Source organism: Nyctibius grandis, chromosome 4 (assembly GCF_013368605.1).
Source record: "Nyctibius grandis isolate bNycGra1 chromosome 4, bNycGra1.pri, whole genome shotgun sequence".
NCBI classification, from domain to species: Eukaryota; Metazoa; Chordata; class Aves; order Nyctibiiformes; family Nyctibiidae; genus Nyctibius; species Nyctibius grandis.
In genome coordinates, this window is record NC_090661.1 from 74,418,309 (window position 1) to 74,434,047 (window position 15,739).

General features: G+C 34.9%; 1 protein-coding gene across 3 annotated transcripts in view; it reads left to right on the top strand.

Annotated features, from left to right (window-relative positions):
- Window positions 1-15,119, top strand: part of BMPR1A (bone morphogenetic protein receptor type 1A) — a 90,791-nt gene extending 75,672 nt beyond the window's left edge. For all 3 annotated transcript variants that reach the window (XM_068398628.1, XM_068398626.1, XM_068398627.1), the window contains 9 exons: window positions 1,767-1,869; window positions 3,396-3,495; window positions 4,653-4,752; window positions 5,668-5,812; window positions 6,547-6,739; window positions 7,129-7,426; window positions 8,211-8,386; window positions 9,152-9,282; window positions 10,350-15,119. In XM_068398628.1, coding sequence (XP_068254729.1) covers window positions 1,767-1,869; window positions 3,396-3,495; window positions 4,653-4,752; window positions 5,668-5,812; window positions 6,547-6,739; window positions 7,129-7,426; window positions 8,211-8,386; window positions 9,152-9,282; window positions 10,350-10,475 — 1,372 coding nt within the window. In that variant the 3' untranslated portion in view covers window positions 10,476-15,119. The remainder of the gene's footprint in view (window positions 1-1,766; window positions 1,870-3,395; window positions 3,496-4,652; window positions 4,753-5,667; window positions 5,813-6,546; window positions 6,740-7,128; window positions 7,427-8,210; window positions 8,387-9,151; window positions 9,283-10,349) is intronic.
- Window positions 15,120-15,739: the final 620 nt, after the last annotated feature.

Consider the following 15,739-nt stretch of genomic DNA (forward strand, 5'->3'; position numbering starts at 1 on the left):
CACTAAAACCCACCATCATCTGTATGTAAACAATGCTGCTTTCACCATACCTTAGAACCATTTGCAACTGGTCATTTAGCGCCCCCAGCAACTGCTTTGAAGGACTGAGGTTTTAAGTAACCTGTAGCACGTTATAACTCTCTGAGTAGTAAATGATGCAAATCTAAACCTTCTGATGTGAGTACCAGCTTGCTTAGTCTAATATTTTTTTCACCTAGTAGTTAAAAGGTAATGTTAGCAACATAGCCATTTACTGAGAATTCTCCTTGTTACATGTTCATTAGTTGTAGAGTATGAGGGAAAGACAGGGGAAAAAAAGAAAAGCCTCTGAACATATAGGGACAGGAGGGTAATTTTAACTTAGGATTCTTAGGTCTTAGGCCTATCAGACAGGCTCATGTACTGATTATGTGCTTGCTTAAGATGTTTTTTTTTTCGTGTCATGAAATGTCCTTATTTTTCCTTTTTTCTCTTCATTTGCAGTTCCACGTTTAAGGCACTTCTGTTTTCTTCCTTAAGAATTTATATAAAGACACATAATAGAAAACATATTACTTGCTACTGTAATTTGAGTCTTCATTTTAACACATAATATTAAGCCTCTCTAAAGCTGTCACTTGGCAGATAAAGCAGTTTTTGTGGAACACAAAATGGGTTGGTGGAATAAACACTGCTGTCTTTTAAAATGTAAACACAGGTAGTATTTTACAAACATAGTTTTGTACCTAGAAAATGTTCGGTTATGATCCAGTATTTTTGTCTTTGAAGTCCGTTGGTATTTATTTTTTGCTTTTTATTGCCCTCTAGTGTTTACAGTAAGTATAGACCTTACTAATTTTTTGCCTCTGAACTAATGCTGTGTAGAAAAGCTGTTGGAGAGTTAATAACACTTATGCAGTGTTCATGTGCAGGGTATTTTATGGCATTATGTTTCCTAAATCTGCATGTCTTTACATTTATTTAAATAATAAAATTTGGCAAACAAAAATATTTCTGGATTTGTTTTCCTTAGCATCTTTGTTGAGGGAATGAACGAATTTTTATTTATTTTATAAAAATCTTGATTTTACAGGTATTGAAAGCACAGACCTACATTGCGAATTGGTTTGGGATTCCTTACAAATATTGTTGACATTTTTGTGTAGTATAGAAATCAAAGCATTTGTATAAAGAGATAATGGGAAACTGAAGTGCCATTTTTTTAAAGGAGTGTAATCTATTTGTTACTGTCAACTTCAGAAAGTGGGTTTGGGGGTTTGTTTGTTTGTTTTGCCCTAAAAGCTGAATATTTGAGAGAGCTTATGTGGGAAAAGTGTAGCTGAGCTTTTGACCTTGAAACAGCCACCTTTCACATACTGGGACTTCTCATCAAGAGTTTATCATTGCAGTTTCAAGCACATACAAGTGAATTTTATTTTTGTTTTAACCTATGAAATTGTAGTCAGTAAGCCTTTTTAGTCACATCTACACTCTTCCACCCCTTCAGTTGTTTCTGAACAATGCGTGTGTGTGGTTGGATACGAGCAATCTTGAAGTGGGGGTGAGGAAGTAGAAGACAGAGTATTTGGGAGAAAACGTCCTTACAGTGTTCTATTTGAAAATACTGTGGGGATCTTTGGTTCTCAAACTGTATGGTAACCACTGTGTTAAAGAAGAATTTTTCTAGATATTGCCATTCTAATATTCTTAAAGGGTTCATAGTCAACTAATGCTGCATATTAAACAACCAACATGTTGGTGAAACACAATTGATATGTTTATTTCAGAACTAATGGGCATTGCTTTGCTATCATTGAAGAAGATGAACATGGAGAACCCACACTTGCTTCTGGCTGCATGAAGTATGAAGGTTCAGACTTTCAGTGCAAGGTAAAAAAATTAGATATCATTAAAATTTAAGATCTCCATGGAGATTATGTAGGGAAACAGCATAAGCCATTTAAATCTCTGTAGTTTACAACTGCAATCATAGAATTTTGCAAGTTGCCATTTACCGCTGAGGAGAATGGAACTGAACAGTCGTGGGTGAGTAGTGACAGAAAGGACACTTAATATCTGAACAAAGATTGGAACAGAATCCTAGCTTCCTGGAGTTCTCTGCAAGTATCTAAGCCACTGACAAAATGAAGAGAGGACATCAACCTTTTACTTCTGTCAACTGTTTCCTCAGTTGAAGAGACAACTTTATTGTCAACCTATCTGATCTGAGTAGTTTATGTTTTAATGCAGAATTTCTTGATTGTTTTAGTTTGGAATTTCTTGTTTTCTTCAGTTCATTTGACAGAAGAGCATAATCATAAGGAGTTGTCTTCACAGATTACACAAGAGGTCCCTTAAAGTTTCATGGACATGTACACACAGTTTATCAAATGTGTGTGTTTTCCTGTCCAATGTATAACTTTTTCTTTTCCTTTCTAGAAGAGTTCTGTATCATTAATTGCATGAATATGAATTGCTTTTGATTTAAAGGGGTATGATTAAGCAAACTGCTGCCTTTGGAACTTCTTTATTTGTTACAAAAGTTGTAACTGAAAACACAGTTAACAAAGCAAGGATTTGTTTAGAAGACAAGGATATAGCATTAGCTGGACAAAGGAATATTGCCTTGGAAGACTGGATTTTGCTTTTTCTTTTGTCACATTGCTTACATTAAAAAAAGCTTTCAGAGGTAATCACCAGCTGGGTTACCTTCCCACCCCCATACCCCCACATGCTATCACTGTTTTGGATACTCAATTTTAAATCTCTAGGACTTGAGTTTCTAGATAAAGTAGCTGTCTGTAACACTGATTTTTGGAAGCACTGTTGACTTCAGTTTCAGCTGTGAATGTTTAGGGTTACTGCAAATCAGACCTGAGGTGTCATGATGACCTCCTGAAATTGTTGTTGTATTTATATTATTAGTGTCTTACCTTCAGATTAATTTTCATGCCCCTCCATCTTTTATATGGTAGTCTGAAGGTGTTTTTGAAGGAAACAGTGCTGCTATGATGAATGCAAGAGAAAAACTTCTAAAGGAACTGGTTGGTGTTTTTTTTGTCTTAAGAGCAGTATTTATTTAACATACGATTAACTGCTTTTGACCAAGCTTAAAAATTTTGCAATGTATGAAATATCAACTTAGGTAGGAACAATCTATTTCAATGCACCAGGTAAAAAAGTTCCATGAAAAATTGAAAAAATGTGAACATAGAACGTATGCACCCAAAGAGATTAGGTTATGCTGTCTGCCACTGTGAAGTTGTCTCATACATTAAATGGTGAGGTTGAAATTTTTTTTTTAAATAAAATAGCTTAAACTTTTGTCTGTGCTGCGTTGTATCAGTAGCATTACCTGTCCCTGTCCTAGCAGATCACTTGAAAAGCTGAATGTTTATTCAATTTTCTTTCAACAGGACTCACCTAAAGCACAATTACGTCGAACAATTGAGTGCTGTCGGACTGATTTCTGCAATCAGGATTTACAACCAACGTTACCACCACTTGATAGTACAGGTAAACAGCTCCTAGATGTTCACTCTGCTACTAGTAAATGCTATGTGGATTCTGTTCTTCCTGATCAACAGATAAAAATAAGGAGAAAAAGTAATTACAGTATTGCACAGATCTGGTTTTTCCTTACTAAGTAATTTTGATATGAAGCTCTGTACTGCACTTCATATTCTATTTCCAGTTTTCTTTTTCCGCCATTTACAAGTTAGTCTTTTCCTGCATCAGTCACTCATGGTATTTCTATTCTCTTACTCAGTTTGCTTATATCTTGAGCTGCATGTGATCTTTTGATCTGTTTTTATTCTGTTTACGCATCCTGTTCTCTTTTCTTTTAAAATACGTTTCTTAATCTCTGCTGTGCTTTTGCCATGATTAATGTATATTAAAAAAAAAAGTATTCTGACATCGTTAACTGTTACCTACTCTAAATTCATTCTCTTCTTTCTGTTGTTCCCAGTGAAAATCGTTTATTTTCATGCACTTTGAAAATTTTCATGCACTTATTCATTGCTAGACGAGTCGTACTGGTTTAACTGTTGCCTAATACCTTCTCAGAATCTTACTGTTGTAAATCCTTCATTTCTGTTTAAGAACAAACTAACAAGAGTCAACCAAAACCTACAACTCCAAAATCTCAAGTTAAATCCTTTTTTTGTTGTCATCCAAATGAAATTATCTCTGCTTTTCTGGTGTAAATACTGACTTTGACACTAAAACACTGTAAATTTTGTGTGTAATTTCATATGAACTGATATATTATATGTATCAGCTGTCTTGATCCTTTCTGATGATTTGCAAGTGGCTCCACACACTGTCACAGAATCACAGACTAGTTGAGGGTTGGACAGGACCTCTGGAGATCATCTGGTCCAACCCCCCTGCTCAAGCAGGAGCACCTAGAGCCAGTTACACAGGACCATGTCCAGATGGCTTTTGAATATCTCCAAGGAGGGGGACCCTACAGCTTCCTTGGGCAACCTGTGCCAGTGCTTGATCACTCTCACAGTAAAGAAGTATTTCCTGATGCTCAGACAAAACCTATGTTTCAGTTTGTGCACATTCATATACACAGTATGTGAAAATACCATATCTAAATAAGCTCTTTACAATAGATGTTTAATTAATAGACTTTGGAAACTTTCCTTTTTTTTTTTTAATAGATGGACTTTTTGATGGCAGCATTCGTTGGATGGCAGTGTTGATTTCTATGGCAGTCTGCATAATTGTCATGATCATCTTATTTAGCTGCTTTTGTTACAAGTAAGGAAGGCACTTTCTCTATTGGCAATGTTTTTAATTTCCCAAATGAGTGTAAACAGAAGTTATTTTGTAAATTTACTCTGTTAATCGTGTATTTCTGAAAAAAATAGATTGGAAGTGAAACTGCTGTAATTCAATTTCACATTTCTCTGGATAGCAGTTTGCATTGCTAGGTAAAATGTAATGTTCACAGCATAGAATTTAAGTGAATTTGATCCTTTCCTCTGGCTACAAAGTTTTTTACAGTTTTCTAAGCTACATATAACTTCGCTTATAGCATCCAGTAAACAGGAATGTCTTAATGCTTTTTATGTGTTTGGATCTTCAGTCACTTTTGATAGTTAAATTCTATCTACTTCTGAGATTTACCTTTGTAAAGTGCTTTTAAAAACCTAGGGTGACAAGGATGCGTTCTATGACTTTTCCTTTTTCTGCTGTGTTTCAAAACTAAATTGGCCAGCTGAGCTATGGCAATTCATGCCGGTGCAGTTTGAGGCTATGCTTGCTTCTGTCAGCTCCAGCCCTGTGCTGGAGGTGATCATTGTTCTAGCAGTTTTAGCAGAAACGTGCATGTGTCAGCCTCATCTGCCATGATTCCAAGGTTCAGTCTGTTAGTTAAAACCAAAACCAGCAGTGTTACACTAGTAACGCTGGCTGTGAGCTGAGTATTAAAAATGCTAGTTTTCCACCTGACTCATAATAAACTGACATGCCCTCTACATGCATTACAATGACTTCTTAATATTAAAATACTATGTAAGTTACATTTCTGAAAAAAAAGGTACAGTAAAATCTAATTTTTTTTATCTTTTAAGAAAACTTGTATATCTGAACAGCTTTTTTCCTAGCTAAATTTACTACATATTTTGAAGAGTGTTTTGGAGTTCAGCTTAACTTCTCCTGTTACTTTTGCAGGCATTACTGTAAGTCGATGGCAAAGAGGCACTGTTATAATCGTGACCTGGAACAAGATGAAGCATTTATTCCAGCTGGGGAGTCATTAAAAGACCTTATTGACCAGTCACAGAGTTCTGGGAGTGGATCAGGACTACCGTTGTTGGTAAATCATAAACTAAGATTTTTTCTTCACTGAACTGCTTCCCATCAAATACAAAGTTTGGTTTGTCTAATGCCTAGAACAAAGCAGTTTATCCATGCAGTATGTTAACTATTTTATATGCAATTACTGTGAAAGATACAGTACAAACTAAACATGTACAAAAGTCCATCTTCACATAATTAACTAAAATGAAGTGCAAAATTGAATTATATATTAGGAAATCTCTTGGCATCAGCAAAATTTAAAGAAAAATTAGAGCCTACAGACGTTTAGATAACAGTACAATGAATGGATAATACAAGTATCAAATTGAGTGAACGCAAAGATTTGTTTTTTCTTAGTGTCTACTGTCCAGTAAAATAGATTTGCTTTTTATTGGCTGATAGTTGTTCATAGTTTTTGATTCACCATCCTATATAATACTTGCATAAAAATTAGCCAGTGAGACAGATGACTAATTATTTATAAAATAGAAACAAATAGAATGCATCTGAATTAAATAAGAAGTTGAGCTGATCTAATCTTTTTGGGTTTGCTGTACAATTCTTCCTTGGAGGTAGCAATAATGAGTTTGAAATGGGAATAGTGGAAAATAATATAGAACTAATTTTACAATGGGATCAAAATTCAAAGCAATCCAAGCTTGAGGAGCAGCTTGTCCAGGTACTTTTGGTTAATCACCGGGTTTCCCTCCTCCACCTTCCTCATTTTTTTTTATTTTTTTTTTCCCCTAGGTTCAGCGCACTATTGCCAAACAAATTCAGATGGTGAGGCAAGTTGGAAAAGGACGATATGGTGAAGTGTGGATGGGCAAATGGAGGGGTGAAAAAGTCGCAGTGAAAGTGTTTTTCACCACAGAAGAAGCCAGTTGGTTCCGAGAAACAGAGATTTACCAAACTGTTTTAATGCGTCATGAAAACATCCTTGGTAAGGAGGCAGTACACTGTTTGGCTACTGGAGGACTTGTGTGAGGGTGAAGGAGGAGGAGTTCTTAGTGAGTGGCTTGAGGGGTATATGGCAACTTCTGTGGAGTAACCAGATGGGTGCCTCTTAATGTATGCTAATAAAATGTTATTAAAAAGGTAGAATCTTGCTGCACTTGGTTGGAAATGTGTCTGCAGTCTCTTTGCAGGAAGACTGGAATGGTAACCTCATGTATAGTTGAAATCTAAGCTTTTACAGTACTGGTTTTCATAAGGGGAACAGGTATCTTTTGATACAGTCCAAGACAATAGAGCTTTAGGAATTCTGACTAAATCTGTTTCATAAAAAATTTATGTACAAATAAATTGTAACTTTGCTTATATATTTCATAGGTTTCATAGCTGCAGATATTAAAGGCACTGGCTCCTGGACACAGCTTTACTTGATTACAGATTATCATGAAAATGGATCGTTGTATGATTTTCTGAAATGCACTACACTAGACAACAGGGCTCTCCTCAAACTGGCGTATTCTGCTGCATGTGGTCTGTGCCATCTACACACAGAAATTTATGGGACACAAGGCAAGCCTGCTATTGCTCACAGGGACCTGAAGAGTAAAAACATCTTGATAAAGAAAAATGGAACCTGCTGCATTGCTGACTTGGGTCTTGCAGTCAAGTTTAACAGGTAGATGAACAAATCCTCTGTAATGGGAAAACTTTTATATAATTTCTTTTTTAATGCACCAGGTGTCCAATTTAAAAGGAAGATGGAATCATTTGGTTGCATGCTTTTCAGTTCTTTTCAATTTTAACAGTAAAATGCTGTTCTTCCTTTGAATGCTGGTAAGCATCAAGATGAAAATAGGTTGTTAAAAGAACAATAAGAAGACTCCTGTGGAAAATAAAAGTAGTTTTGTAGAGGAGAGGAAGAGGAGACTAATTAATTCATTATTCAAAACTGGCCTTTCATAGTAATTGTTATCGTATAGTTTCATTATAAATTATCTCATAGAAAATTTGAAAAGTGTAAAGGGATTTGAAACGTAATTGAAAAAATAATACTATAATAGTATTCCTTAATACTTTATTTTTTATTTAAGTTCAATGGAGCCAGAGAGTTGTCTGTTGCTACAATAGATCCCAAAAGCAAGCATAAGCCTTTGCAAAAAATTTTCTGAGTTGTTGCCAAATATACTCCTCTTTATAGGGGTTTTTAATTCAGTTTTTTCATGTGTTTTCAATGTCTTGCAAAAGAAGCAGTAAGCTGTCAACTTCCGTATTTGCTATTATTTTTCTAGATAATCTTTTTCAGGGAGGTACCCTGTGTTGTAAATGCAGTATTGAGCGGGAAATAAAAGAATTTAATTTGTAAATGGAAGCTTTGCAGTGTAGTGATGACATCATACAGGATTTCATAGCATATCTTGTAATAGTCCACAATTCACTAACTTCCTAATATTTTCATATAGTGACACAAACGAAGTTGATGTTCCCTTGAATACTAGAGTGGGAACAAAACGTTACATGGCTCCAGAGGTCCTAGATGAAAGCCTCAATAAAAACCATTTCCAGCCATACATCATGGCTGACATCTACAGTTTTGGGCTGATCATTTGGGAAATGGCTCGACGCTGCGTCACAGGAGGTAAACTTTTAAATATTGTGTATAAAATCTTATCAGGCCCTTGTCTCACTTTAACAATAGTTCTCCAGGAAGTAATGTAACAAGCCTGCTATATCAACAGGTTTGCATTCTTTAACAGCAGTAGTAACAGTCTGTCCAGAGTACAGCTTGAAAATCACTGAACTAAACCTTTTTGATTATTACAGTTAAGCATCTCGGGCTTTTTTCCTTGCTCAAAAAGCAGAGTGCCTGGTCTGGGAGAGATAGTGGGATGCAGATGTATTTCATCCCTGTGCTGTTAATAAAACTTTTTAAATGTAATTGACAGGATGATATGCTTTTGTTATGCTTTCTTGCATTTCTGGTATCATTCAGTTTTCTCCTTACACATATTTTAGTGACTCAACCTTCCTTTTCTTTTAGTCTTCTTTTGTAACCTTTTATAGATCTTTACTTGTATTCTGTTCTTCCATCTTATGCTTTCTCCCTGTTTCTTTGTAGCCTGTAGTGGATTAGAACATGTCAAATTCTACACTGGGTATCAAAGTCAAAGGGACTGCAAGGAATTGTAGCTATTAAACTTAATATTCATAATATTGGAGCTTTTCTGGTAAATGTCTGTTGTAGTGAAATTTTCGGATTTTTATCACAGTATAATAGTGTGGTGGATTTGCCTTGGCACAAAATTGAGTTGATTTTTGCTCCTGGCTAAGGAAATCTGAGAGTAGATATATAGATTTATCTTATCTTTTTTAATGGTTCTTGATCTTTCACAATTATCTCCAGGTATTGTTGAAGAGTATCAGTTGCCATATTATGACATGGTGCCAAGTGATCCATCCTATGAGGACATGAGAGAAGTGGTCTGTGTCAAACGCCTACGCCCAGTAGTATCGAACAGATGGAACAGTGATGAAGTGAGTATGCTGAAAGGAAAATCAGTTCTGTTTGTTCATTAATACAGAAGGATATTTTAGTTTAATAAATATTAAAACATTGTAAAAAAGGGACTACATTCAGACATTCTGATACTTTGAAAACCTCACAGCAACAATAGGAGAAAGATATGTTTGAAAGCAACTCAAAATACCATATTTTTTGTGTATCTTTTCAGTGATCTGAGGGGAAGATACCCTTAAGCAGCATCCAAGTGTATGAATACTGCTCTGACTGATATCTTCTTTTTAGATAGTGGAATATTTTTCAGCATTTTGATTGGAGCTAAAACTTAAATGAGTTTTTGTTTGGTTTTGTTCCTCTTAATATATAGAGCATATTGGTTTGTGGCATAAGGTATTTCATGGAATATGAAGTGATGTCTTTGTGTTTGTAGCTTTTTTTTTTTTTTTTTTTACTGGTACATTGCAGGACAAGCCATGATGTAACTAAAATATTAAATTTAAATATGTTTTTAAAGAGCCACAGCTTGAACACAGTAAATACGATGTAACTATTTCATGTACTAAGCTAGATATACCATATCCTTTCTTCCCCAAATCCTTGATTTCTGTTAGGAATTCCCAGGTTTTTTCCATATTTTTTTTGACTGCTGAAAAGAGCTTTTGTCACATGTTCACTTTCAGTGAAGAAATTCTCTGCAGTTTTTCTGCCATACATATGGAAATTTTTCTGCTTATTGCTACCATTTTTCTACTGCTGTTCTTGAGTTGGTGATAAGTTCTGGTAGTGCATCTTTGTGAAACTTAAAGAAACACTTCAGTTAGTTCCAGGTGCTGTAATACTAGGCAGTGAAGGGGAGGAAAAAGGAGGATTGGGATGTGGTGGTTGTTTTTTGTGGTTTGGTGTTTTGTTTGGTTTTTTTTTAAGTTGATCTGTTTATAATAGTTCTCTATGAGCAATTTTGCAGAAAATGTAGAAGTTGCACGTTTGGACTTCTGTAATTTGGGCTTGACAGCAAACAAAAGTTACACACCTTAGCTCTGTCAGTTGTTACGATACTGTTCCTTTGTTTTTTATTTTACAGTGTTTAAGAGCAATATTGAAATTAATGTCTGAATGCTGGGCTCATAATCCTGCCTCAAGGCTCACTGCATTGAGGATAAAGAAGACACTTGCCAAGATGGTGGAATCACAAGATGTAAAGATTTGACATAGTAAATTGACATTGGAGAGCGAAGCTGGACTCCTAGATCTTTTCACTCAAACATGGGTGAGACCTATGTGGAAAGAGGAAATAACTGAGATTCAGTTTTTTCTCAGCACACTTCTACAGGCTGCTAATCAAATCTTTCAGTACTTCATAGACTGTGATACTGAGAGCCTCTGTACACTACATGCTACGTATATGGACAGCCTTGATAAAATACATGTTTTGTTTTTGTTTGAGCTGCATTGAGACTTCAGTCATACTTAGTGAGTCTCCAGTAAAACTCTGGGTACTGAATTGAATGTTCAGATTACAGTGCTTTCTGTGAAAGCCTAACAAGCTATATGGATTCAACAGAGATGGAGAATATAAGCTTTTTTTTTTTTGTCTTCTACCTGATAAAACCTAGTCAATCCGTACCAAGTTTTTGTGAAACAGCCTGTAGGTTATGAATCTGTTTGTGATACTACTCAGTTTAACAGTTCCTTATGCCTTTATGTGTGTGCCGGGATTATTTTGCTGTCATTTGGAATAGACAAGAAACCATTTAAATGAACAAAGTTTTATGGTCAGGGCTCCATGCTTTTTGTGGCTCCACAATCAGAGATTTGCTGTAGTATTTACTCCTTGCCACTAAGTTATCTTCCAAAATCTCAATTTTAATTTTATTTCTATTCTCGCTTTGGTCACAAGGAGAACTGCAAAAATGTGAACCATTAATAAATTAAGGAATGCCTGCCTAAGTCCGTAAAGAGCTTGAAACTATCTCTCTTATAGACTGCCTTGGTCATCTCAGTCTAGTGGGCTCCATAATTGGATGACTATGAAATTTGGCGTATTTTTCACAATGCCACATGCAACCAGCATGTTTGCTGCAGAATACTCTACATCTTAACTGAAAGACCATTGATGATGTGTTTTGCCTTTCTGCTTTATTGGGACTCACTGGTAGGTGCCTGTCATGCTCTGAACTTTTTTCCATACAGGAGGGAATCAGTCAGCTGTAGGAGCATGCTTTTTCATCATATGACAAAACTAGGCAGAAGATAAGTTTTGAAAGGCTTGAGAACAAGTCTAATTTACTGACAGAAAAGAGGGAAGGCAGGAAGCGCAGGCCGGGCACTCAGAAGATTAGAGAATACAGTAAAAGTCAAGACCAGGAGAACTGAATATGTGAACTGTTGAAGGTAAGATCCACAATGTGCAGAAGATTTTGAGCTGGGTTGTCTTGATGTAAATGCAGGAGGCCACATCTTTGGGCCACTTAGTGGACAGTTACAAAAATCAAGATATAAGACAAGGTAAATCAGTGGATGTTTTAAGTTCTAGTTAGGCACATTTGGGAGGAATGGCATTGAAATATTAATTCATGAAGATAAAGTAAGTTAACATAATTGCAAAATTTGGTCCTATTGTGCCAACTATTTAGCATGCACAGGAAACTGTAGTTCCCTCCTTTTCTTCACTGATCCAGACAAGTTGGTTGAAAACCAGAACCCCTCCATGAGGTTATTGTAAAGCAGAATTTTTGATCTATAACTCCTTTGGCACTTCTACTTTGAAGTTAGAAAATAGTATCATAACTCAAGTTGAAGCTTCAAATGCGTGAATCATCTGAAGAATGAACACACAGTGTTGGAACCATTGAACCTATTTGATAATTTAAGTGCCTATAACTTTGTACTGTAAATCTTGTTCTAGGTAAATTTAAAAAGGGAAGTTATTTATATGGTGTGTTTTGTGCTTTAGTAAAAAAAAAACACCTAGTCCTAGGTACATGTGTACAATTAGATACATGCACACACACATATGCCATAGTCGAGATTTGAAGAAAAAAGTTAGGAATAGTATTGATGAAAAAATGTTAAAACTTAAAATTGATTTATGCCAGATTATTTGTTGTCTTAAAAGATGTACATGGAGATTGTTTTGATATGTGTTTAAATTTCCCTTGAAAATACAACTGATAGAAAACAATGTAATGCAGAACTAATGTGATTTGTGAACAATTACAACCTTCTAATGTTATTTTTTTGTTTTAATTCTGTAGTTCACATAATGTAAATGGTCAGGCAAAAGATCACAGTATTTTTATTTTCTATTGTGATGTACAGACTTTATTTAACAGTTCTACATATTTTATAGAAAACTAGCTATTTCGAGGGACATTTCTTTTTTTTTAAAAAAAATAAAGTCATTACTTTTGTTCAGTAATGCCTTTAAGTATTAATATGTATTCTGGCTGAGAAGTTCATAGATGTGTCAACTATGATTTTAACTTATTTGAAAACAGCAAGAAATCTATGATATTGTGCCACAATCCTCATGATAAAGGGCTTTTTTAAAAGAATGTTTTTCCGTCCATTGCCAAGAAATATATGAGGAGTTTGCAATTGTTAACCATGTCTTTGCGCATAATTTTTGCACAGTTGGAAAATATTTGGTATGAGCCAAAAAAAGTAAGGGATAAGCTTTCTTTTTTTCCTTCTCTAGGATTTTTATCAATAAGAAGGAAAAATGTTTATGTAGGTACCCTGCCTAGCTTAAACTTTCAGAGCATGGAGGTCTATTTAAATGAACCCATTCCGATTTAGAACATTTTTTTATTTTTTTAGAAGTTGCCACAGCATTATTAGCTGTAAACTTGTTTTGTGAATTTTTAAATTAATTTTTCCCAAGTCTTCAGGAAACCATTGCTGGAAGTGTGAATTTCATTAGTTTTTAATTATTCATTTATTTTCTCCTCCAGTGTTTGGGCATTTGTGAGGCAATAGGGTGGTGATCTTTGGTAGACATCTTAAGACCTGAATTGATTTGCACATTCACTTAAACACAGAAAAAATGAGTTGACTGCTGCAAATCTTTTAGAAAAAACAAATCTTGTAGCCTTAAGCTGAACCTTAACCTTAATTTTTCAGCACTTCAGTTACTAGGTTCATACTCAAATATATCATGCATATGCGGTTTTCATTGTCCTGAACAGGAGCTGCTAGGTCTTTAGCATTCCTTGACTCCCTGATACTCCAAAAAATGTTATCACTAAAGGACCTGGTTGCATAAAGCACTTGAGCACATATCTACATTCCATGCAAGGTCATTTGCTGTTTGGACCCTAAGTATGTCTATCCTGATATTTTAGCAATCATTTGGAAAAGAAAAAACAACCTTTGCTCAAAGCTAGCCCATTAATTTTTACATAACTAAGCATACTTAGTACAGATTCTAAAGCTACATTATTGCTTTATGCAAAACTGTAAAGTTCAGAAGCCTTTAAGGTCAGGGAGGGTAATAGGATTCTTCTGTTGGAGTGTGATTAATCTCATATTGTTGGTCAAAATTTCAAGCATTTGTTGTCCAAAAAAAAAATCACCCAAAAATGGCAAATGTGTTGTCATTCTTTTTTTTTTTTAATACAAAAATCAGAAATGTGGAAAATATCTTGGGGAGTATCAAGACTGCGCCTTGGAAGCTCTTAAACACCAACATATGGAGGGGTTTTTTTGTATTTATTTAACCTGCTCCATGTGATTTCAGTTAGGATGAAAATAATTTGAGTCACTTACATAATTCTTACTGTTACAGCAACTGAAAGGAAGGTTTTTGTGTTCCTGGTTAGCTTGTAAATTCCACAAGAAACATAATATTCCTACAGAAAAATGTAGGCTTACATTTTGAGTTTATTCTGAGTTTTACTCAAGATATAATTTTTCCTGTGTTTTACTCAAGAAACTGACAGTTTTCCCAATATCCATCACTTTTCCCCAATTATTTTCTTAAATAGTCTAGTTTGAAGTATTGAATAAAATGTAAAATTAATAATTTCTTACCTCCAGAGTAGTCTAGAATCAAATTTTAGATCTTGATCTAAATGACTATTTGAATGTGTTCATAAAACAAATCATTTGGATTCATTTCATCTACTCTGTCTTCACAGACTGTATTTTAATGGTCTAAAATGTTTGAAAAGCAAAGATACTAAGTTAAAAAGCATTCTTTGGCTATTGCAGGTATTTTTAAAGGGAAGTCACACAGTTATCTTCTGTCAAATATTAGAACGAATTAGCACTTCCTCATTCTTCTGGCAGTACCTCTGAAGTCAAAAGTCTTTATCCTGTGCCCACAATCTTTATTCCAAACAGGTGTGATGTCTCAAAATGGCTGGCAATGTTGCACGATAAAGTGCTTTATGGATCCGTGGTGTATTAGCCTTGGTTGGTATAGCAGAAGTGGAGTGCACATTACTTCTAATTTTTGAACAAATCTCATGTAATTGTTGCTTTGTAATATTTTACTTTTGAATGCAATTATAGAAGCCCACATCATGTAGTGACATTTGTGCTCTGACATGCCATGCCCAAAATGAAATGTACTATATTGTATACAAGAAGAATAAATAACATTGTAGTTAACCTAGAGAAGATGTAAATAAAATATGAAAGAAGAGTGGAACAAGACAAATGGTCACACTCTCATGTGTGTTATATGCCAGAAGTGTAGAGTACTCCTTTAAAAATGTAACACACTAATAATGTATTTTGTACAGCATCTGCTTTAGAAGGTGCCTTATTGAGTTTACCATGAATTGCTTGTTCTGTACACAGATTATGTCCAATGTATCATTTTTAAGTAAATAACCTTATTTTAGTACATATTAGTAATGTGTTTTGTTATGGTAAGATTTTGCCTTAAAAATGTAATGACTTGGAAATCATAATACTGTAACTAAATAATTCCCTACTTTTTAATACCTCGTTTATGTTCCCCCCCCCCCCCCCCCCCCATTATTTGAATAAGTTGTTAACGATCACTTTTATTGTTGAATGGTGTTCAGAATTATTTGGTGCTCTATAAGTTCAGGCTTTGTGTTCCTTGGACTAAATTTGGGCACAATAGTAAAACCAATGTTTCCTGCTCCTGATTTTTATCCCTGTCTTATAGCAAAGCCAGAAGCAAGTCAAAATTTAATAATTCTTTTATTTGAACATATGCAAGTTCACTACATGTTGGTTTTATCCATATAAATTTGCCTCAAGCTCTTCAAGTAAAAAGAGAAAAAATAAAGGGATGGGGGATTCTGTAATTGTTGTTTGTTCCCTCTGTGTACAACGTTCTTTTTGTGTAGTGATACCCAAATTTAAGAGATTTGAGCTAATTACTTACGTGCTGTTGGTTAAAAATTATGCAGGTGCTTCTGTGTAGCCTGCTAAATTCACTCTGTTTTTTATGATTCAAGCAAATGAAGACCAATCAAGGGGATATCTCATCTG